A 24,856-nucleotide genomic window follows, 5' to 3' on the forward strand; every position below is an offset into this window, starting at 1 on the left:
GTCATTTTTATAAATGACCTAGAGGAGGGCGCAGAAGGATGGGTGAGTAAATTTGCAGACGACACTAAAGTCGGTGGAGTTGTAGACAGTGCGGAAGGATGTTGCAGGTTACAGAGGGACATAGATAAGCTGCAGAGCTGGGCTGAGAGGTGGCAAATGGAGTTTAATGTGGAGAAGTGTGAGGTGATTCACTTTGGAAAGAATAACAGGAATGCGGAATATTTGGCTAATGATAAAATTCTTGGTAGTGTGGATGAGCAGAGGGATCTCGTTGTCCATGTACATAGATCCCTGAAAGTTGCCACCCAGGTTGATAGGGTTGTGAAGAAGGCCTATGGTGTGTTGGCCTTTATTGGTAGAGGGATTGCGTTCCGGAGCCATGAGGTCATGTTGCAGTTGTACAAAACTCTAGTACGGCCGCATTTGGAGTATTGCGTACAGTTCTGGTCGCTTCATTATAGGAAGGACGTGGAAGCTTTGGAACGGGTGCAGAGGAGATTTACCAGGATGTTGCCTGGTATGGAGGGAAAATCTTATGAGGAAAGGCTGATGGACTTGAGGTTGTTTTCGTTAGAGAGAAGAAGGTTAAGAGGTGACTTAATAGAGGCATACAAAATGATCAGAGGGTTAGATAGGGTGGACAGCGAGAGCCTTCTCCCGCGGATGGGGGTGGCTAGCACGAGGGGACATAGCCTTAAATTGAGGGGTAATAGATATAGGACAGAGGTCAGAGGTGGGTTTTTTACGCAAAGAGTGGTGAGGCCGTGGAATGCCCTACCTGCAACAGTAGTGAACTCGCCAACATTGAGGGCATTTAACAGTTTATTGGATAAGCATATGGATGATAAGGGCATAGTGTAGGTTAGATGGCCTTTAGTTTTTTTTTCCATGTTGGTGCAACATCGAGGGCCGAAGGGCCTGTACTGCGCTGTATCGTTCTATGTTCTGCCAGCGACAGCGGGAGTGCATCCCATCTCCGAAACTCTCCCTTCATTTGCTCCACCACCCTGGCCAAATTTAACTTATGCAGCCTGCCCCAGTCTCGTGCCACCTGGATTCCCAAATACCGGAAATTTTCCTCAACTAGCCTAAACGGTAGCCCTCTCAATCTGTTCCCCTGGCCTGGACCACAAACATTTCACTCTTGACCGTATTTAATTTGTATCCTGAGAACTGGCCGAACTCCCTCAGCATTCCCAGTATAGTTCCCATCCCGGCCACTGGGTCCGACACGTACAGGAGCAGGTCGTCTGCATAAAGAGAAACCCTGTGTTCAACCCTGCCCCTCACCATCCACTTCCAACCCTCTGCGGCTCTCAGCGCAATCGCCAGCGGCTCTATGGCCAGCGCAAACAGCAGCGGGGAGAGCGGGCAGCCCCGCCTGGTCCCTCGGTACAACCTAAAGTACTCCGACACTTCTCTGTTGGCCCTGACGCTGGCCCTCGGGGCCTGATATAATAATTTGATCCAATCCACCAATCCCTCCCCGAACCCAAACCGTCCGAGCACCTCCCATAGATAGTCCCACTCCACCCGGTCAAAGGCCTTCTCGGCGTCCATTGCCACCACTACCTCCACCTCTCTACCCGCCGGGGGCATCATTATCACATTGAGCAATCTCCTCAGATTGGCCGCCAGCTGCCTACCTTTCACGAACCCCGTTTGATCCTCCCCAATCACCTCCGGTACACAGTCCTCCATTCTACCCGCCAGTACCTTTGCCAGGAGCTTGGCGTCTACATTAATCAGGGAGATTGGCCTGTAGGACCCGCACACCTCCGGGTCTTTACCCCGCTTCAATATCAGAGATATGGTGGCTTGTGACATTGTCGGCGGCAGGGTCCCTCTGTCCCTTGCCTCATTGAAAACCCTTGCCAAGACCGGGCCCACCAGCTCAGAGAACTTCCTATAAAACTCTACTGGGTATCCATCCGGCCCCGGGGACTTCCCCGACTGCATGGCCTTTAGGCAATACCTCCTCTACTCTAATCGGGGCCCCCAGCTCTTCCACTCGCCCCCCCCCCCCCCCCCCCCAACCAACTGTTGGGAATGTTAACCCGTCCAGAAACCATTTCATCCCCTCCGGTTCTTCCGGCGGCTCCGAAGTATACAGCTTATGATAGAAGTCCCGGAATACCCTATTCAATTCTGCCGGATCCTCCACTTTGCGCCCCCCCCTCGTCCCTCACTCTACCTATTTCTCTGGCCGCCTCCCTCCTCCTGAGTTGCTGCGCTAACAGTCTGCTGGACTTTTCCCCATACTCGTACACCACTCCCCTCACCTTCCTAAGCTGTTCCACGGCCCTGCTCGTGGATAGAGCCCCCAGTTCCGCCTGTAGTCTCTGCCTCTCCCCGAGTAAAACCTCCCCCGGGGACTCCGCGTGCTCTTCATCTATCCGACCCATTTCCCTGACCAATCTATCCATCTCTGCCCGGTCTGCCTTGGCTCTGTGAGCCCCAATTGAAATCAACTCCCCCCGCACTACTGCCTTTAGCGCCTCCCACACGGTCGCCGCTGAGACCTCCCCAGTGTCATTCACCTGCAGGTAATTTTTTATACATTTCCGAAGCCTCTCGCAGATCCCCTCCTCCAAGACAGCAGTCCCACATCTAGCCTCCATTGCGGGCGTTGATAGCTCGCTCCCCCGAACTGCAGGTCCACCCAATGCGGGGCATGGTCTGAAATGGTAATTGCTGAGTATTCCGTGTTCTTTACCTCCCCCACTTAGTCCCTGCTTAGTACAAAGAAATCTATCCTGGAATATACTTTGTGGACGTGCAAGTAAAACGAGTAGCCCCTTCCTGTTGGCTGTCCCTCTCTCCAGGGGTCCACTGCCCCCATTTGCTCCATAAACCCTTTCAGCTCCCTTGCCATTGCTGAGAGTCTACCCGTTCTGGGACACGACCGATCCAAAATCGGGTCAAGGACCATGTTAAAGTCCCCTCCCATTATTAGCCTGTGAGAATCCAATCTGCTAGCCCGGTGACTCAACACTCCGGCGCCTTCCTGTCCCATTCCCCTTGTTTCCCCGTCCTCCTCCCCACCTACTGGGGCAAGCCGGCTCCAGTGTCTTCCGCGAGCTGCACAAAAAGCACAAACCAGCCCAAACAGGAAAAAAAAAGAAAAAACCACAGAAAAAAGAGAAAAAGCACATAAATGTCCATGAACAAAGGAAAAGTCTCAAATGTTCCACTTGGCCCCGCAAACCGTTGAGCAGCAGTCCAGGCACATTCGGCGTTCCTTCCCACAGAAATCCTCGGGCCCTAACTCGCGTCCTTGGGGCCTCCTTTCGGGACCAGCCCCAGGTCCCTCACAAAATCCATCGCTTCTTCGGGCTCAGAGAAGTAGTGGTGTTGACCCTGGTGCGTGACCCATAGCCGAGCTGGGAACAGCAGACCAAACTTCGCGTGCTTCTTGAACAGCACCTCCTTGACATTCTTAAAGGCTGCTCGCCGCCAAGCCACCTCCTGGCTTCGGTCCTGATAAATGCGGAGAACACTGTTGTTCCACGTGCTGCTCCTGGCGCTCTTTGCCCACTGCAGCACCCGCTCCTTGTCCACGAACCTGTGGAACCTAATCACCATCGGGCGGGGGGGGTCCGCCCGGCCGCCCGGCCGCCCCTGCCTTGCCTGCACTCTGTGCGCCCCCTCCAGCTCCAGCGGTCGCGGAAAGGCTTCGGCCCCCATCAGCTGCTTCAGCAGGTCTGCTACAAACGCTGCAGCATCAGCTCCCTCCGCCCCCTCCGGGAGGCCGACCATCCTCAGATTGTTCCTGCGAACTCTATTCTCCAGCTCCTCCACTCTGTCCAGCAGTCTTCTCTGCCGCTCTTTCAGGACGTCCACTTCTAGCGCTGCAACCGTTTGCGCATCCGCCTGCTCCTCCACCACCTCTCCCAGCTCCTTAACTTTAACATCCTGGGCGTCCAGCCTCTGGTTCAGCTGATCCACCGCTTTCTGGATTGGGTCCAAGCTGTCCCGCTTCAGCGCTTCAAAACTGGACTTCATTACCTGGAGCATGTTATCCAGCGCCAGCTGGATTGCTGAGGCCGGGGTCCGTGTGTCCGCCATCTTAGGTCCCAGGTAATTTTCTTCAGGTCCTTGTCTCTGTCCCTTTTTCTCCTTCTTCTTCTGCCTTCTGGAATCCCGCTGTTCCATGTGCCGCAGCCCGCTCCTCAGCGCCTTCGCTGCCACTTTCCTTCGCCCAGCTCCTTGAATTTTACCTCCTGGGCATCTGAAGTGGGTCCAAGCTGTCCCTCCTCAGCAACTCCAAACTTGTTTTTTCCTTTGTCCTGGAGGAAGGAAGGTCCGTGGGTCCACCATCTTACCCTTCAGGTCAGCTTCTTCCTTGCCTCCGTCTCTCTCTCTCTCTCTTTCTTCCTCACCTGCTGGCCTCCCACACTTCCATTTGCTGCAGCCCGCTCTCCTCTTCTGTTCCCGGCAGCCTTTTTGCCGCCCCCGTGGTCCCGTTATCGCGGGGAATCAGCTGTTCAGCCCCACCGGAGTGAGAGCCCGCCGAATGTGCAGCTCACTCGTACATCGCCGCCACCGGAAGTCCCGCTATAGACCAGTTATATACCAAGGAACAAGAATATACTTTCCAAAAAGACAATTAAAGATGCGAGGTCAAGAAACTTAAATAAAAGCATGGATTTTTTTTAAAGCACAAATAATGGGAAAGATACAGAATGTTAAAGAATGACGGAACAGAAGAGCCTCAAAATGGAAGTACGAAAAGAAAATTACAAGGGATATCAAAATGAACATAATTCCTCTTTTACAGTAACTAAGAAGGCGATGAGGAGCAATGTGGACCCGGCGGTTAACTGACAATGACAGGAAAATAAAGAAATTGTGGATACGCTAAATAATTACTTTGTGTAGTATTGGAGGTAGAGAAATGGATCAGACAGACAGAGATGCTCCAAGGAAATCAATGTTGAATCAGGGACTTAGCCAAATTAACATAAGTAAAATAATACAATAAAACTAATGGCATTTACAATCTCCAGGATCCCAGATGGTTTGCACCTCAGGGTTTTAAAGGACGTGGCTGACAGTATTTCAGTTGCCTTAACTATTAACTTCTGAAGCTTTCTCAACTTTAGAACGATTCCTTTAGATTTGAAAATTGTAAGTCACCTCACTATTGAAGAAAGGTAATGTCAGGAAACCAGGGATTAAAGATTAGTTGCCTAAACGATCTGTTGTTTTGGAATTGCTCGAGTTTGTAACTGAGGATAGGTCTGGTGCAAGTTAGGGCACAGGTAAAGTTTTGGATGAACACAAGTTGAGTGGGTAGAATGGGTGAGGCACCAGCCAGAATAGTCGAGTCGAGAGATAACAAAAGCAAGACTCAGGATTTCAGCAATGACGAGCTGAGACAGGCACGACAATGTCACAAAGATGGAAATAGGCTGCCCTGTGACGGCATGCGCCTTTGGAAGCTCGAATTGGGGTCAAGTATGAAATCAAGTTGTGAACAGTCTAGTTTAGTGTCAAGATAGTTGCCAAAGTGTGGGATGGAGCTGGTAACTAAGGAATCGAGTTTGGAGTAGGGATCGGAAACAATGGTTTCAATCTTCTCAATGTTTAATTGAAGGAAATGTCCACTCATCCAATACTGGACGTCAGGTAAGCAGTCTGATAATTCCACAACAGTGGCGTTAAGAGAATCTGTATGAATGCTAAAACAAAACCCATTATAACCATTTTGTCTTTATCACATGCTTGCCTAATCTCTACATTTTTATAATCTACCATTTCACAGCTACTACCGGGGGCCTATAAACAGCTACCACTACATCCTTGCTCATTTCTTAATTCTACCCATTAAGTCTCTATTCGCTGCTTCCATCTCTTCCACCTCCATATGCCATTTTCCCGATCTTTCCTACAGTGGTTTTAACCTATATACTTAGGCCCCAGTCCTAGCCGTCATGCAGTCACGCCTCAGTAATGGCTGCCATATCCGACCCTCCAAGTTGAATTACTCATTGAATTACTCCAAGTAATTGACTCATAAGTATAAAGAAGCTGGCTAAAATACAGCTGGCGATGGTACCGACTATGCATCACACTGAGCAGACAAAACACACAATGCTCCAAGGTACAGAACTCAGTATCCAAATGCTGGTTAAGTTTGTTCCTACTACCGAAGAGGCAAAGGTGCGTCATCTCCTTGAAAAACTGAAATAGCTTGATTTGGATGAGGCAGCACAAGCTGTGGGTGGAGTCAAAAGAGATGCCGATTAAGGGGAACCACAGGTTTGAGCAGGAAAGTTGGATGGGAGGTTTCGGAGATGGGAGTCAGGGTATTAAAAGACCAGCTCCTGGGAGGTTGTTTTGCGAGGCTTAAGGAGTTGGGTGAGAAATATGGACTGGGGCAGGGGGAAGTACTTAGGTACCTGCAGCTCCGGGACTTTGCTGGGAAGGAGATTCAGAGCTTCCAGATAGCGCCGGCCCCCTTGTTGTTGGAAGAGGTATTGACGGCGGGGGAATGGAGAGGGGGCGGAGTCGACGATCTATGGCAAGATTTTGGGGGAGGATAAGGTATCGTTGGAGGGGATTAAAGCCATTGGGAGGAAGAGTTGGGGGAGGTTATGGAATAATCTGTGTGTGAGGTGCGCCGGAGGGTATATCCTCAACCTCGTGCAAGAGGTTGGGGCTGATACAGCTGAAGGTATTGTAAAGGGAGCACCTCATGAGCGTGAGGATGAGCCGGCTCTTTGAGGGGGTGGAGGAAGTATGCGAGCCCCGTGGGAGGACCACTGAAAACTATGTTCCCATGTTTTGGTCTTGCCCAAAGTTGGAGAAGTATTGGAGGGAGGTTTTTAAACGTCATCTCGGGGGTAGTACAGGTGAGTTTGGAGCCAGGGCCCCTAGATGCTATTTTCAGGGTGTCGGACCGGCCTGGGCTGCAGGCGGATGAGAGGGCATATGCTGCAGCCTTTGCCTCGCTGACTGTCCAGAGGCGTGTCCTGCTCGGGGGGAGGTCAGGTTCTCCTCCCTGTGCTTCGGCTTGGCGGGGGAACCTGCTGGGATTCCTGACTCTCAAGGAGGTGAAATCTGAGCTGAGGGAGAAGGATGGAAGGGTTCTACAATTCAATGGGATTGTTTATCATGCACTTTCAAGAATTGGTTGCCATTGAACATTAGGTGTGTGTGCGCGAGGGGAAAAGAGGAGGGAGTTATTGGTGGGGTTGAGCACAGCGTTTCAAGGATGTTCTTTTTGTTTTACTTGGACTGTACAGCTGATGGTTGGATTTGTATATTGAAGGGGATGCTGTTTGGGGAATTGGGACTGTATTTCTTATGGTTGGTTTTCTATTGTTGTGTATTGATGAAAATGTGGAAAATGAGAATAAAAAGATTTTATTAAAAAAGAAAAACTGAAACGGCTTAAGGAAAAATGGTGATTCACATAGAAGTTGCATAGAAACAAAGCTATTGTGTACCAATTGTAGCTCTAATACAGTTGCATTCAAAATTGCATTCTGATTGTAGTTTTAGTTGGATCAAGTACTCCCGTGTTACACTTCGGTTTATGTTGATGTTCAGACAAAACCACTTAGCTTGTATTGATAAAGTCGTAAACAGCATTATGACATTCCCTGGAATGAGAGCCTGAAAACATACACTGGCCTTCCTGCTGGTGTATAAATTGAGAGTGATGTCACTTTGGCAGCAAAGGCATGCAATCACATTTCAATCATGTGGGGCAGGATGAAAAGTAGACGGGCTATCACATGTCTCCCAACAGCTGGTTCAAGAGCAGCAACACCTAAATGCCCATGGTCATACATTATTTTCAACCCAATTGTTGTCCCGTGGCAATGAGCTTGTGATGTTACTTAGGGCAGTTGACACATTGAGCACAGATATTTCCCCCATAAGGAAAATAAAATTAAGACTAATTATATTTAATAGTCACTTCACTGGCTGCTTGGAGGGGGGGAATATCTCTTACTTTGCCTGTTCTTTGAGCAACACTGACGTTTGTTGAACAACAAAAAAAAGAGAGAATGAACAGATCATAGTTTGATAACCATTTCACAGCTGCATACATTACGAAGACTCAGAGGCACACAGAGCAAGGGGGAATTTGCCAAGGTTCAAACACAAGGTCAATTTGAACTGCAGATGGCACATTCACAACCTTGAGAGAAAAGTTATCAATCGTCATATTCTAGATAATCTATTTTGACAACTGTAAAGAGTACATACTAACCTGTAAGCTATTTCATCCGAAATCTTATTTGGGCTATCATCTTCTTTAATATCATTCTTTCCCTCATAGTTCATTTCAAGCCTTTCCCCCAGCCTCTCCTTAACTGGCCTTTTGCGCTTGAGGTTGCTTTGATTACACTCTCCCTGGATTTTGCTTTTCTTTCCGTCCTGTACATATTCATCTAATTCTGCTTCTAATTTATTCATTTTCTCCTCCTCTTCCTCCTCACGTTGCTTTTCCATCATTTTCTTTGCCATTATATAATTATAAGTCTCAGACTGTCGAGAATTCATGCTGATATCGCCTTCCATTCCCAAAATCCCCAGTTCTGTTGCCACGGCATCTTGATTTTGCTCCTGCAACACAGTGCCCCAAATATTGTTGACTTTACGACCTCCTTTGACTGAGTTTCCAGTTCCCATAAAACCATCACCAACTGGACCAAAGGGTATGACTGGAGATTTTAACGGTAGATTGTTTTCACTATGGGAACACTTCTGACGTTTCCGCCGCCACAGGAGTCTTTCTTCTTCATCAGAATCATGATCACTGTCTTCACTTGAGTTGTCAGATGCTGTGTTTCGGTAGCGACTGCTCAAGTCAAATGCAGGTGGACGAGCCTGCGTATCATTTTGTGCATTAAAGGGTGTAGGAGAGAAATTGGGGATAGCAGCTTGCTGGTTCTATGAAAGAAACACAATATAGTTAATATGTATGGACATCACAATTAGCCGAGTAAAAATGCTTACTGCTTTGGAAAATAGTTATGGAAATGATCACTTGCTGTCACACAACTTGGACTTCCTGCTGTTACTTCCCCCACCATTCCCACACACCCCCAACCAGTGTGTGTTCCAAATTTATTCTTGACCTAAATTCCTACGTCCACATTCATAATGCATTTTTCCTATGGAACTTCCCCAATTCTGCAACCCTGCTTTGATGTTCTCCCAGCCTGCCCAAAATGTTATATTAACATTTTTATTTCTATGTCCAAGGTAAAAATCTCACCAAAAATAAGAAACACTGATTTGGAATTACAATTGCCCCTTAAAATTATCATTGTGGGTTTAAACATCATCCTTAAAGTCTAGTTTCTCTTTTCCCCCTAGCTGCAACTCAAATTAATGCAATTTGTCCAGTCTAAGCGACAATTTGCATATTTATCTGGTGCCTTTTAAGTAAAACAACCCATGGCATTTCAACCAAAATTTGACATGAGCAGCACAAGGAAAAATTGGGACAGATGGCCTAAAGCTTGGTCTGAGGCATCTGAAAGGTGTTATGGGCCAGGGCTTAGAAACTCCAAAGTGCATTATGAAGCTCACGTGACCTATAATTTTGATGTTGAATTTGGCTAGGATGAGCACAATTCACTTCAGGTGTGATTCATCAGACTTCCAAGGGGCTTTTATCAAAACAATGCTTATTATAAGAATGCAGTTAACATATAACACTCATCAAGTACAAACATGAAAAACACAACAGCTACAGTAATCTATGTTTATAACTCTCTTTTCTTTTTAAATAAACATTTTATTGAGGTATTTTTGGTTTGACAACAACAAAATAAACAACGTACATGAATCTATAAAAATAGTGGAAAAGCCGTCTTCCTCCCTTATAGGTCCCACCTTTGTTAACCCCCTTACTCTAATCCAAACTATCCCCCCTGCTTTCTGCTGCCTCTTTCTGCTGACGATTAATTTTCCGCAAAGAAGTCGACGAACAGTTGCCACATCCAGACAAACCCTAACATTGACCCTCTCAAGGCAAACTTGATTTTCTCCAAACAGAGAAAGCTAGCCATGTCCGATAGCCAGGTCTCTGACTTCGGGGGCTTTGAGTCCCTCCAAGCTAATAATATCCGTCTCCGGGCTACCAAGGAAGCAGGGAAGCAAAGGCCAGAACGTCTGCCTCTTTCTCCTCCTGGATTCCCGGGTCTTGGACACCCCGAAAATCGCTACCTTTGGACTCGGTGCCACCCTTGTTTTTAACACCGTGGACATGACATCCGCAAACCCCTGCCAAAATCCCCCAAGCTTTGGACATGTCCAGAACATGTGGACATGGGTTGCTGGCCCTCCCGCACACTTATCTTCTACCCCAAAGAAGCTGCTCACCAGGCAACTGTCATGTGAGCCCGGTGAACGACCTTGAATTCTATCAGGCGGAGCCTGGCACATGTTGTGAACGCGTTGACTCTACTCAACGCGTCCGCCCAGAGACAATCCTCTATCTCTCCTCCCAACTCCTCTTCCCACTTGCGCTTCAGCTCCTCGGCCTGTGTCTCCTCTGACCCCACAAGTTCCTTGTAAATGTCAGAGACTCTCCCTTCTCCCACCCACCCTCTGGAAACTACCCTGTCCTGTATCCCCCTTGGCGGTAGGAGGGGGAAGGTTGAAACCTGCCTACGTAGGAAGTCCCACACCTGCATGTACCTGAATTTGTTTCCCCTCACCAATCCAAATTTCTCCTCCAGCTCCCTCAAGCTAGGAAAGCTCCCCTCTATAATCATATCCCCCATTCTCTCAATCCCTGCTCTCTGCCATCTCCAAAGCCCCCCGTCCATCCTTCCTGGGGCAAACAGGTGATTATTACAGATTGGAGACCAAACCGATGCTCCCTCTGCTCCCACATGCCTCCTCCATTGCCCTCAGACTCTCAGGGCTGCCACCACCACGGGGCTGGTGGCGTACCGTGCCGGCGGGAACGGCAGAGGCGCTGTTATCAGCGCCCCTAAGCTGGTGCCTTTACATGAAGCCGCCTCCATACGCTCCCATGCCGACCCTCCTCCCACCACCTGCTTCCTGATCATGGCTATATTCGCCGCCCAATAGTAGTTACTGAAGTTTGGCAGCGCCAGCCCGCCCTGTTCCCGGCTCCGCTCAAGCATCACCTTCCTCCCCGCCCACACAAAGCCAGTGATCACTTTGTTGACCCGTTTAAAAAAGGATTGCGGAATAAAGATGGGAAGACACTGAAACACAAACAGGAATCTCGGGAGGACCGTCATCTTCACCCTCCCAGCTAGTGACAATGGGAGCGCGTCCCGCCTCCGAAAATAGTCCTTCATTTGGTCCACTAGTCGGGCCAGATTTAGTTTGTGCAGCCGTTCCCATTCCCGCGCCACTTAGGTGCCTAGGTAATGAAAGCTTCCCCCTACTACTCTAAACAGCAGTTCCCCCAGTCGCCTCACCTGTCCCCTTGCCTGGTTCGCAAACATCTCACTTTTCCCCATATTTAGTTTATACCCGAAAAACCGGCCAAATTCCCCCAGAATCCTCATGATTTCTTCCACCCCCTCTGCTGGGTGCGATACATGCAGGAGCAGGTCGTTTGCGTAAAGCAAAACTTTGTGACCCCCCCCCCCCCTCATTCCACAATATAGTCTAAATACTCTGACCTCAACCGGTTCGTCGATACACTCGCCACCGGGGCCTGGTATAACAATTTAATCCGCCCTATGAACACCTCCCCAAACCCAAACCTACCCAGCACCTCCCACAGGTATTCCCACTCCACCCAGTCAAAGGCCTTCTCCACGTCCATAGCCGCCGCCACCTCTGCATCCCCCTCCCCTCCGAGGGCATCATCATCACATTCAGAAGACTCTGCACATTTGCATTCAACTGCCTGCCCTTCACAAATCCCGTCTGATCCTCATGTATCACTCCCAGGACATAATCCTCAATCCTATTGGCCAGGACATTCGCCAACAACTTGACATCCACATTAAGGAGTGAAATCGGCCTATACGAGGCACACTGCAGCGGGTCTTTGTCCCGCTTAAGTATAAGCGAGATCAGAGCTTTCAACATCATCGAGGGGAGACTTCCTTTTTCTCTCGCCTCGTTAAAAGTTCTCAACAGCAACGGAGCCAACAGTTTTGAAAACTTCCTATAAAATTCAATCGGGAACCCATCCGGTCCCAGGGCCTTGCCCGCCTGCATACTCCCCAACCCATAACCAGCTCCTCCATCCCAATCGGGGCCCCCAAGCCCTCTACCTGCTCCTCCTCCACCCTCGGAAACCTCAATTGGTCCAGAAACCACCACACCCCCTCCCCCACCTCTGGGGGCTCTGATTTGCACAAGTTCTCATAAAAGTCCCTAAAGACTTCATTTATTCTGACTGGACTCCACACCGCATTCCCTCCCCGTCCCTGATTTCCCCCAATTTCCCTAACCGCCTCCTCCTTCTGCAGCTGATGCGCCAGCATCCGACTCGCCTTCTTCCCATATTCATACGCTGCTCCTTGTACCTTCCTCCACTGGGCCTCAGCTTTCCCCGTCGTCAACAAGTCAAACTCCGTTTGGAGGCTCCGGCGCTCCTTCAACAGCCCCTCCTCAAGGGATTCCGCATATCTCATATCCACCCTAAGTATTTCTCCTACCAATCTATCCCTCCTCTCTCTGTGAGCCCTGATGGAGATCAGCTCCTCTCTGAACACCGCCTTCAGCGCCTCCCAGACCACACTCACCGAGACCTCCCCATTGTCATTGGCCTCCATATACCTCTGTATACACCCCCGGATCTGCCCACAGACCTCCTCATCCGCCAATAATCCCACGTCCAAGCGCCACAACGGGCGCTGGCCCCTCTCTTCTCCCAACTCCAGCTCCACCCAATGCGGGGCGTGATCCGAAATCGCGATAGCCGAGTACTCCGTTCCCCTCTACTCTCGGGATCAGTGCCCTACTCACCACGAAAAAGTCTATCCGTGAATAGGCCTTGTGCACGTGGGAAAAGAAGGAAAACTCCCTCGCCCTTGGCCTAGCAAACCTCCACGGATCCACTCCCCCCATCTGATCCGTAAACCCCCTCAGGACCTTGGCCGCAGCTGGCCTCTTACCTGACCTAGACCGATCCATTGCCGGGTCCAGTACTGCGTTGAAATCCCCCCCCCCCCCCCGGACCATAATTAGGTTCCCTACCTCCAAATCCGGAATCAGAGATCCGATTTAGCATCCGCTTCATGAACCCTGCATCGTCCCAGTTTGGCGCATATACATTCACCAGCACCACCCGGGCCCCCTGCAGCCTACCACTCACCATCATATACCGGCTCCACAATGCCCACCGCCTCGAAAGTCACCCGCTTGCTCACCAAAATTGAGCACTTTTTATGGAGCGCCTCGTGCGCCTTCACTGCCAGGCCCAGGATCTCATCCTTATTATCAGAAGCCTTCTGCTGCACCTCTTTGATCGCTGGCCCCTGCATCCTCTGGGTCTCTACCAGCCTTTCTACCGACACCTTCATAGGGTTCAATACCTTGTCTTCAATTCCGCAAAGCAGCTTCGTAGAAACTCTTGCTGCTCCCACGACCATTGAGCCCACGCTGCCTGGTCTCCACCCGCCTCCATCTTGCTTTTTCGCACCCGTTCTCCTCTCTTCTCTAATACCCCTTTTTTGACCGCACCACTCCTGGTCCACTCCATACAGTGCTGGGGGGAACCTTACTGCTGTCTTCCCACACCGGGAATCGTCAACCAAGTGCCGCTAGGGCTCCTTAAAAGGGCCCAAAAGTCCGTTTTTGGCAGGAGCTGCCGAACGTGCGACCTACCCAGGCATAGCCGCAACCGGAAGTCATGTTTATAACTCTTTTTTTTTTTTAAATAATTTTTATTGGAATTTTTTACAGAAAATATAAAAATATAACAGCAAGTATAGCAACTAGCAGTAATACGCAACTAACAGCCCCATAACACCCACAATTCCCCCCATACCGTAACATCACATGTATCACACTCCCCCCACCCCCCATGTTTATAACTCTTAATGAGTCCCCTTTAGTAGCTGTTCCAATTCAACACAAAATCCGATAAACCAAAACCCCTTTCAAGGGCGCAGCCCAGAACACTGTAATCTCACTTGAATGGGACCGGTCCATTCCCTGAGATTCTGGTCCAGCCTCCAACCAGCAGACTCAAAACATCTTTTGGAAAGCAACTCTTATCGTTACAGTTAGCAAGGCAGTTTGCCACAGCCAATGCGCTTTCAGTTCACTGAAACAGCTTTAAAATAAAAACCGAGAAAACAGAGAAACACTGCTTCTCTTCTGCAGACCAAACTAACAAACCGAAAATGAAACCTAAAACACTAACCCCTCGCACCTGACAGCCACAGCCCAGCTCCACCCACAAATGACATCACTGAAGCCGTTCTACAAGCCATGTGGTCAAACAAAATCTTTCTTAAAGGAACTCTCACATGACAAAGACGAGGGAGGCAAAGAGAGGGTAAAGCTATAGAGATTTAGAGAAGAGATTCGATAGTTTATTACTTAGACAACTGAAAAGACACAGCTGTCAGAGCAATTAAAATCAGGAGCACGCAACAGGCCAGAATTGGGAGGAGCTCAGAGGTCTTGGAGGGTTAGGCTGAAGCACATTACAGAAAGAAGCTGGAGCAAGACCACAAAAGGATTTGAAAAGATGAGAATTTGAAAAGATATGGTGTTGCCAGACTAGGAGACAAACTAGATCAATGAAGATGAGTTTAAAGGCAAATGGGACAGATGGGTTGAAAGGCAAATGGGACTTCACAATTTAGGATTCAGGCAGAAGAGTTTTGGATGTACCCTGATAGTTCGACTTCACCACCACCACCTCACTCAACTCCTACACTGTCACTTATTTGCCAGTTTGTCCAATATCCAATATCAGATGAGCAGGAATTTCTAACTAAACTTGCACATAATAGCAGTAAATCTGGTGCAAGGGATGTTTCTTCTCAGAACGTAGAGCAATTACTATGGAAACCAACATGGAAATTAAAAGACTGGAATAAGGTGAAACTCGCAATGAAACTGGTAGTGCTTTGGATATCCCCCAAACAACCGTCCTGAAAGACAAGCTAAGAATTCAGGATCATGTTAAAGGTTTGGCTCCTATGCAATTAACAGTGATAACTAAGCAGCACATTGGACTTACTGCACAGGTCAAGAACCTGGCTGGAGGACCAAATCAACATTATTCCCCTTGAGCTTAGGCACAATCTAGGAATAGGCTAGGAGTCTTTCTAATGATTTAAATAAGCAAAATGGGGACGGGTTCTAAGGTAGAGCCTTTTAATGCGAATTGGGGGTGATTCAGGCGTTTCAAAGCCAGGGGCAATTTTCATAACATCAAAGCCTCCGATGAAACCGCCAGTGCTGATGAGAGGAGGTAGATAATGCTTTTTTTGAGACATTGGCTGATGTCGTTGAAGAGGGTGGGTATTGAGCTCAGCAAGTTTTGTTGATGAAATTGTTGATTAAATTTTGCTTCTGAAAAAAAAGCCTTCGAGAACCTACATTGCCCAAGAACAGAAATCGATGCCAGATTACAAGGTTGCTAAAGACAGTTGGTCTTCTGCTCAATGCCAATGTTACAGGTGAATTTAAACTTAACCTTTGCTTGTGTATCATTTAGAAAATCTCAGGACTTTTTAAGGATATTTCAAGGCATTTCTCCCAGTGATATAGAAGTTTAATAGTAAGGTGTGGGTCAATAGGAACATTTTTGAGGATGGCATAAGCATCATTTTATGCCGTGTGGGGGATTATTGCAGCAAAAACAATCTTGATTTAAAGCATTGTTCCTCCTGCACAATGCTCCTGGTAATCTAACCATCCTTGATGACATCCATCCTGACATCCAAGTCGTGTTTTTGCACACAGCACCACCTCACTGCTGCAACTCATGGACCAAGACTTAATAGCATCCTGTAAAGCCTACTACCCGAGATGTACATTTACCCAGGCCATTTGGGCAAGTGAGAAAGAAGGTGGACCAACTCAAGAAATTCTGGAAGGTTTACTATGCAGTTAACATAGATGAGGCATGGAACAATGTCACACAATCAGATTTGCATTTTGTTTGGAGTAAACGGTGACCAAAGTTTGCGTATGATTTCCTAGGCGTTACAGACACGGTTGAAGAGGTGACCATAAAGAAGAACTCAACTTAGACATTGCGCCAGAGGATGTTGGTGAACTGCTGGCATCACATTCTGAAGAATCAATGAATAAGGACCTCATTGAATTTGAATGGCAAAGAGTGGTAAAGGAAAACGATGACACCCACTTCAACAGCCTTAACAGCACACATGTTGGCTAAGGCATTTAAACATTTAGAGCTGCCGTGTCCCCGCTTGAAGAACGTGGACCCAATACTGAGCACATTGCAAGTACAGTTGCTACACAGAAATTCACAAAAGAGGAAAACATCTGTCTAAACTTTCTTGGAGACTTGAAGGAAGCACAGAAGACTATAGAAAACCTGAAGCCAAGAATCCCAAGAAGACTCCAGACAATGACCCTTCAAAATCTCCAACCAAAGTCCAGCAAACTCACTTCAAAGAAGTCCTTCTCCTGAAAACCTCACCCAGCCAGACCCACCCATGAGCTCAGGAATAATGAAGACAAATTACTCTAAGATTTTAAAAAATGTGTTTATAATTTTTAGATCATCTGTAGGCAATGTGGAGTACTGTAATGTATGGTGCTGGTGGAGGGAATGAAGGAAGACTTTCGGAGGTGGGATGTGTTGCCTTGGTCATTGGCCGGAAGAGTCCAAATGGTAAAGGTGCCGTGGTGCCGAAATTCTTGTTTCAGAATCTCACGATTTTCATGCCCAGGTCTTTTTTTAGTGGGGTGAATAAGATGCTACTGGGGTGCGTGCGGGTGGGTAAGGTTCCTGGGACCAGGAGGGTGGTTTCTGTAAAGGGATTTTGGGGGGGTGGGTGGATATTCAAAATTATCATTGGGCGGCGAACACAGCTATGGTTCGGAAGTGGACAGAGGTGGAGATGCAAGTGTGGGGACAGATGGAGGAGGCTGCAAGTCAAAGGACCAGTCTGAAAGCGTTATTGTTGGCGCCTCTTCCCTTCTCGCTAGCCAGGTACTCCACAAATCCGGTAGTGATATCAGTGTTACGAGTGCGGTAACAATGTCAGCAGTACTGTAGGATGGAATGCATGACCCTGTGGCCATCGATCTGTGGCAACAACAGGTTTGGTCTGGCAGGGCCAGATGCGAGGTTTCAGGGGTGGGGGCGATTGGGGATAGAGTATTTTCAGGACCTGTTGTGGGGAGTAAGTTCATTGAACTGGAGGAGCTTGAGGAGGTGTACTTGCTCCTGAAGGGAAATGGGTTCAGGTACCTGCAGGTGTGTGACTTCTTGAGGATGGAGGTGGGTGCATTCCCGTAGCTACCATCTCCAGCGCTACAGGACAAGCTGCTGTGCGACGAGGAGATAGGCGAGGGAAGGGTGTCAAATATATATGGGTAACAGAGCAGCACGGTGGGGCAGTGGTTAGCATTGCTGTCACATGGCACCGAGGTCCCAGGTCCAATCCCAGCTCTGGATCACTGTCCGTGTGGAATTTGCACATTCTCCCCGTGTTTGCGTGGGTTTCGCCCCCACAACTCAAAGGCTAGGTGGAATGGCCATGCTAAATTGTCTATATATATATATGGGGAGCTGATGAAGACAGAAAGCGCCCCGGTGGAGGAGAGGTGCAAGTGAGAGGAGTTGGATGGGGCGATGCAAGCTGGAGTGTGGAGTGAGGCTCTGTAGAGAATACACTGTCCTTGTCCTCTGCAAGAGATTGTGTCTCATACAATTTAAGTGGTACATAGGGTTCTTATGACGGAGTCTAGGATGAGCCGTTTTTTTCCAAGAGTGCAGGATGGGTGGGGCGGTGTGCAGCGGGTCAGGCGAACCATGTCCGAGATTGCACAAGTTCTGAGTTTGCTAATGTAATGTCGAGGATTTTGGGAGTGGAGGCAACACCGAGCCCACGTGTGGCGGTATTTGGGGTGTCGGAGGATCTAGGAGTGCAGGTGAGGAGAGGCTGACGTGGTAGCCTTTTCCTCCCCAATAGCCCAGAGGCAGATTTTGCTGTGCTGGCGGGACCCGGAGCCGCCAAAAGTGGGGCATGGGTGAGCAACTTGGCAGAGTTCCTCCTAAAAAAAATATCACGTTTGCCCAAGAGGGGAGGCGGAGGGTTCTCCACAAGGTGGAGGCTGATTATTGACTTCTTTCAGGGTCATTAACATGTCAGCAGGTATAGATTCTGTGTGTTTTGTCTGAGCATTCTTCAGGGTCTATCAAGGTTTCCAATAATCACAACACGAGCCTCAATACTTCCAATTTGCTGACTCATCTGAACCCAGGTGGGCAACAACCTAGGTTCCTGCAGGGGAGTAGACTGCCCGGCTAGCACAAACCCCTCTCAACTGACATCAGGAACAGGACCACACTGAACCAGAAGTTGGAAGGCCACTCCAACCGACACTTTGAAGAAAGGATTAAATGTGCTCCATCGAATTGGAAATGCCTGCCAGTCTTCCAGATAGAGATTCCCGACACATGACAGACAGTTTTCAAATTTGGCTGAGAACCTCTCCAACATCTCACTGGAGACACCAGGCTGAGCAGTGCTCCTCACGGATTCCCCCTCGTCCTCACATGAATCCCTCAGTAGGCCATATAACAGGAATCCAACCATGCGGAGCTAACTTCCAACAAAGGCAATGTGCTCCACCACAAGAACCTCCTCGTAAACTGCCATTGCCTCCATAAAAACACCTCGCAAATTGGGCTTTGACTTCCTGCACCGTAGAGTCAAGACATTCAGATGGATTAGCTTCATCACTAGCAGTCTTCCTCTGCTGGTGAAAACCATACCGTCAGGGCAGGAATCTTCTCAAAAGCAGCTATGCCAAAGACATCACAACACCCTCCAGCTGCCATGAATCAACAAGGATTTAAGCCTTTCATCCTGATTCAATAGAACTGAAACATTGATCAAACTACGCAAGCCAAGACAAAGAGAAGTGCACAAGGGCAAAAACAAAAAGGAAAACGAGCAGAGCCAGAGTTCGCAAGAAAACACTGCTCCTGCGCTCACGTGATCAAATATGTTAATGTTGACATATTATCCATCATTTTGTTTTATGAATTTAGAGTACCCAATCATTATTTATTCCAATTAAGGGGCAATTTAGCATGGCCAACCCACCTAACCTGCACAGCTTTGGGTGTGGGAGTGAGACCCATGCAAACACAGGGAGAATGTGCAAAACTTCACATTGACAGTAACCCGGGGCCAAATCGAACCCGGGTCCTTAGCGCCGATATTATCCATAATTGATTGAGTACAAAGTTCTGGGTTATTTTGTTGAAAATAGAATAGTGTCACAAGTAGGCTTACATTAACACTGCAATGAAGTTACTGTGAAAAGCCCCTATTCGTCACATTCCGGCACCTGTTCAGGTACACGGAGGGAGAATTCAGAATATCCAATTCACTTAACAAGCACATCTAGAACATAGAACAGTACAGCACAGAACAGGCCCTTCGGCCCTCGATGTTGTGCCGAGCCATGAATACCCTACTCAAACCCACGTATCCACCCTATACCCGTAACCCAACAACCCCCCCCCTTAACCTTACCTTTTAGGACACTACGGGCAATTTAGCATGGACAATCCACCTAACCCGCACATCTTTGGACTGTGGGAGGAAACCGGAGCACCCGGAGGAAACCCACGCACACACGGGAAGGACGTGCAGACTCCGCACAGACAGTGACCCAGCCGGGAATCGAACCTGGGACCCTGGAGCTGTGAAGCATTTATGCTAACCACCATGCTACCGTGCTGCCCCGAGGTGGGAGGAAACCGGAGTACCTGGCGTAAACCCACGGAGTCACAGATATCGGGTCTGGTTCAACAACCAATCTCCCAATTTATAATATGGTTTCTTATGTGAAAAATTGGTTCCCAGTTACGACATTTCAACTGCAGATGTGTTTTTCAGGAACCAAATGCAGCCGAGGACTGCCTGTAAACAAGTTTCATCATAAGATGAGTTCAAGTTTATGAAGTGTGCAATGTTGGAGGTTAGCGAGAAGAACAGTGGAATAGTCAGGTCCACAGATAACTAAGGCATCAAAAAGTGTTTCAGCCATTTCATTGCTCAGAGGACCCGGGTTCGATCCCGGCCCCGGGTCACGGTCCGCATGGAGCTTACACATTCTTCCCGTGTCTGCGTGGATCTCACCCCCACAACCTAAAGATTTGCAGATTAGTTGGATTGGCACACTAAAATTGCCCCTTAATTGGAAAATAATTGGGTACTCTAAATTTATTGTTAAAAAGAGTTTCCGCCATGTGATTTTGTAGAAAAGGAAATAGGTAATCTTTGTGTACTAGAGGATATGGAAATAGAAGCTGAGCTCAGGCTCAAATAGAACACCAAGGTTGCAAACAAAGTGGTTCAGCTTTAGACAGTGGCCAGAGACCGAAGAAAATGGCTTTGGTCTGCCCAATATTTAATTTCTGCTCATCTGATGTCACACCAACATACTGACAAATCAAAGGAATTGGAAGGGTTGAGAGAGATGTGATGAACGAGAGCTAGATAAGGATCAGCACACCATCTTCTACTAGGGACTTTAGTCTTCTGGATTCCCTGCCAAGTTCAGACCATGAACTCCGTCCTCCATTTTCTATTTTTTTCACCTTCGGCCAGTTTGTATCTGGTTCTCATGTTTTGCTTTCAGACAGCACCGACTTTTCTTCTACAAATTAACACCTATCCTGGATCAATGCTTTATTCCTTTGTTATTACCATTCCCACACTCTTTACCTTTTTAAAAAAAAACAATTTTAATAAGGTATTTTTGGCATTACAAACAGCAACTGTATAAAAACAATATACAAAGAGCAACAAACATAGTGCAATCGCGGACTCCCATCCTGCCAAGACCCGCCTATTTGACCCCCTATTCTACGCTACCTAACCCCCCCCCCCCCCCCCCCCTGCTGACGATTAATTCTCCGCGAAGAAGTCGATGAATGGTTACCGCCTTCGGGCGAAACCAGGCAGTGACCCTCTCAAGGCGAAATTCATCTTCTCTAGGCCGAGAGAGCTCGCCATGTCAGTTAACCAGGTCTCCGACTTCGGGGTCTTTGAGTCCCTCCGAAGCTAGCAGTATCCGCCTCCGGGCTACCAGGGAAGCAAAGGCCAGAACATCTGCCTCTTTCTCCTCCTGGATTTCCGGGTCTTCCGACATCCCAAAAATTGCCACCTCTGAACTCATTGCAACCCTTCTTTTCAATACTCTGGACATGACATCCGCAAACCTCTGCCAATATACCCAAGTTTTGGACACGCCCAGAACATGTGGACATGGTTCGCTGGTCCTCCCGCACATTTTACACACCTGTCCTCCACCCCAAAGAATCTACTCATCCGGGCCAGTCATGTGGGCCCGGTGGACCACCTTGAATTGGATCAAGCTGAGCCTGGCGCATGTTGCGGTCGCGTTGACTCCTCCACCCTCATAAGTTCTTTGCAGATGTCCGAGACGCTCCCCTCTCCCACCCATCCCCTAGACTACCCTATCCTGGATCCCCCTTAGTGGCAGGAGTGGGAAGGATGATACCTGCATGCGCAGAAAGTCCCGCACCTGTAAATATCTAAATTAGTTTCCCCTTGCCAGCCCAAACTTCTCCTCCAGCGCCCTCAAGCTAGGGAAGCTCCCCTCGAAGAACAGGTCCCACATCCTCTCAATTCCCACCCTTTGCCATACTCGAAACCCCCCTCATCCAAGCACCCCGGGGCAAACCGGTGGTTGTCACATATTAGGGACCAGACTGATGCTCCCACTGCTCCAACGTACCTCCTCCACTGACCCCAGATCACCACCACCACGGGGCTGGTGGAGTACCTTGCAAGCGGGAACGGCAGAAGTGCCGTTTTCAACGCCCCCAAGCTGGTGCACCTACATGAAGCTGCCTCCATCCGCTCTAAAACCGACTCCGCCCCCACCACCCACTTCCTTATCATGGCTACATTAGCCGCCCAGTAGTAATTACTGAAATTTAGCAGGGCAAACCCCCCTCCCCCCGATTCCTCTCAAGCATCACCTTCTTCACGCGCTGGGACTTACCCGCCCACACAAAGCCCAGGATGATTTTGTTAACCCTCTTAAAAAAGGACCACGGGATGAAAATTGGGAGACATTGAAATACAAATAAAAATCTCGGTAGGAACATCATTTTAACCGCCTGCACTCTCCCAGCCAGCGACAGCGCATCCCATCTCCAAAATTCGTCCCTCATCTGCTCAACCAACCAGGTCAAGTTCAACTTGTGTAACCGGCCCCAGTCGCACGCTACTTGTATCCCTAGGTACCTGAAACTATCCCCCACTAACCTAAACAGCAGCTCCCCCGGCCGACCCTCCTGACCCCTCGCCTGGACTACAAATATCTCACTCTGTCATATTCAATTTATATCCTGAAAACCGGCCAAATTCCCCCCAAATTGCCATAATTCCACACATCCTTGCCCCTGGATCCAATACGTACAAGAGCAGGTCGTCTGCGTACAGCGAGACTACGTTCCACCTACCTACCCCTCCCCCCTCCAACCAGTCCCTTGAAGCTCTCAGAGCAATTGCCAGCAGCTTTATAGCTAACGCAAACGGCAGTGGGGAGAGGGGCCACCCCTGTCTTGTCCCCCGGTACAGTCTAAAATAGTCCGAGGTTGTCTTATTCTTCCTTACACTAGCCTCCAGGGCCTGATACAACAGCCTAACCCAGTCGATAAAGCCCCTACCGAACCCAATCGTTCCAGCACCTCCCATAAATAATCCCACTCCACCCGGTCAAATGCCTTCTCCGCATCCATTGCCACAACTACCTCAACCGCCCTATTCTCTGGGGGCATCATAATCACATTGAGCAACCTTCTTGTATTGGCCACCAACTGCCTGCCCTAGACAAACCCGGTATAATCCTCCATAATCACATCCGGCACACAATCTTCAATCCTGGAGGCCAAAACCTTGATCAGCAACTTGGCGTCCACATTAAGCAGTGAGATCGGCCTATATAACCCGCATAGCTCCGGGTTCTTGTCCCGCTTCAAAATTAACAAAATAGTTGCCTGTGACATCGTCGGGGGCAGCACTCCTCCATCCCTTGCCTCATTAAAAACCTTGACCAGCAACGGCCCTAAAATCCCAGAGAATTTCTTGTAGAATTCCACTGGATATCCACCCGGCCCCAGGGCTTTAACCGACTGCATTGCCTTCAAATCCTCAACTATTTCTTCGACCCTAATCGGGGCCCCCAGCCCATCCACCCGCTCCCTTCCCACCCTTGGGAAGAACAGTCCATCCAGAAAGCGTCTCATCCCCTCAGGCCCGTGGGGGATTCAGAGCAATAGAGCACACTGTAAAAGTCCCTCTCCTTACCTTTTGTTGCATGGCGCGTATAATTTAACCTTCTCAGTCTTCTAACCTGTCCCTAAACCGCCCCCCATGTCAACAGCTTAAAACCATCACATTTCTACCTCTCTTCAGTACCAAATGGTCATACTGGAGTCAAAACATTAATGCTGTTCCACTCTCTCCAGATACTGCCAGATTTGGGAATTTTTCCACTTTTTTGTTTTTATTCCAGAACTTCAGCATCAGTAGTATTTTGTTTTCATTCCAATATTACTGATAAACAGTAGAGCCTCGAGCGGGCCACAGTGGATTCCGTACTTGCTGAGCGAATTGGGGGATGGGTGGTTGGGAAGAGGGGCATGTGTATGGCCGTGAAACCAAAGGATTTTATTTGCTATTTTACCTGAGAAAATGTTCGAAATTCATTCAATTAATTTTAGTTGCCAGATTTTCAATCGGGAAGCGCAATCCTGTTCTTCATCTACTAAAGCCAAATCATTCAACATCAACTGTGTCAGTTCAGGTTCCTCCACAATCCCATTTTGGAAACGCATGGGAGATTTATTTATAATAAAATTAGCAAAAACATCATATATGGATTTCAAGTTATAGCAATCTAAAAAAAAGTCCAAAGAGAAAAAGTCAACACAAATATAGACGGTTGTTTTGAAGCATCACCTAATAAAAGGAGTGGCTGAGAAATAAAAAAGGAGCTCGTAAAACCAAATAGTCACCTTCAAGAAAGTCTCACAAAGAACCCTTGGCTCTCCTGTAAGAGATAACAGAGCTACACCTAAATCAGTCAAAAAAGGGGATAAAAATCCAACATGTTCAGGTTTCAACAAACTTGCAACTACATGTACTGTTATGCAATGGTGTACCTCAAGTTAGATAAATAGTAAAAGAATGGGGCCCTTTTCCTCTTAAACATTAGAGCTTTCTCAGGTCAGATGTAACCTTGATAGCAGATGAATTTCCAGGTCTGATCAACCTGGCAAGATCTTATGATTGAAACAGGGTGCATTAAACACTTGCTAATGTATACTGCTGAACAGCTATGGAAATATACAAAAAGCCAGAAATAAAAACAAAATATTAGAAATACTAACAGGTCAGGCAGCATCTGTGGGGAGTGAAACAAAGTTAATATTTCAGGTTTGTGACACTTTTGTTTTTATGCATAACAATACTGTTGGCGAGTGTATGGTAAAGCTTGGTTAAAATTATTCAGACACTATTTTGAAGATGAACAGGGGAGCTACCCCTAGTGTCCCAGCAAATATTTATCCGTTAATCAACATCACAAAAACAGGTCATTATCACATTGTTGTTCATTAGTTTGTTGTGTGCAAAACTGACTGCCATGTTTCCTGCATTACAACAGAGACTACACT

At 48.1% G+C, this 24,856-nt stretch overlaps 1 protein-coding gene across 1 annotated transcript in view; it reads right to left on the reverse strand.

Annotated features, from left to right (window-relative positions):
• Positions 1 to 24,856, reverse strand: part of phax (phosphorylated adaptor for RNA export) — a 61,461-nt gene that overhangs the window by 33,888 nt on the left and 2,717 nt on the right. The window contains exon 2 of the mRNA XM_038804979.1: positions 8,228 to 8,910. Within this exon, the coding sequence (XP_038660907.1) occupies positions 8,228 to 8,910 (683 nt within the window). The remainder of the gene's footprint in view (positions 1 to 8,227; positions 8,911 to 24,856) is intronic.

This window comes from Scyliorhinus canicula, chromosome 8, assembly GCF_902713615.1.
Source record: "Scyliorhinus canicula chromosome 8, sScyCan1.1, whole genome shotgun sequence".
NCBI classification, from domain to species: domain Eukaryota; kingdom Metazoa; phylum Chordata; class Chondrichthyes; order Carcharhiniformes; family Scyliorhinidae; genus Scyliorhinus; species Scyliorhinus canicula.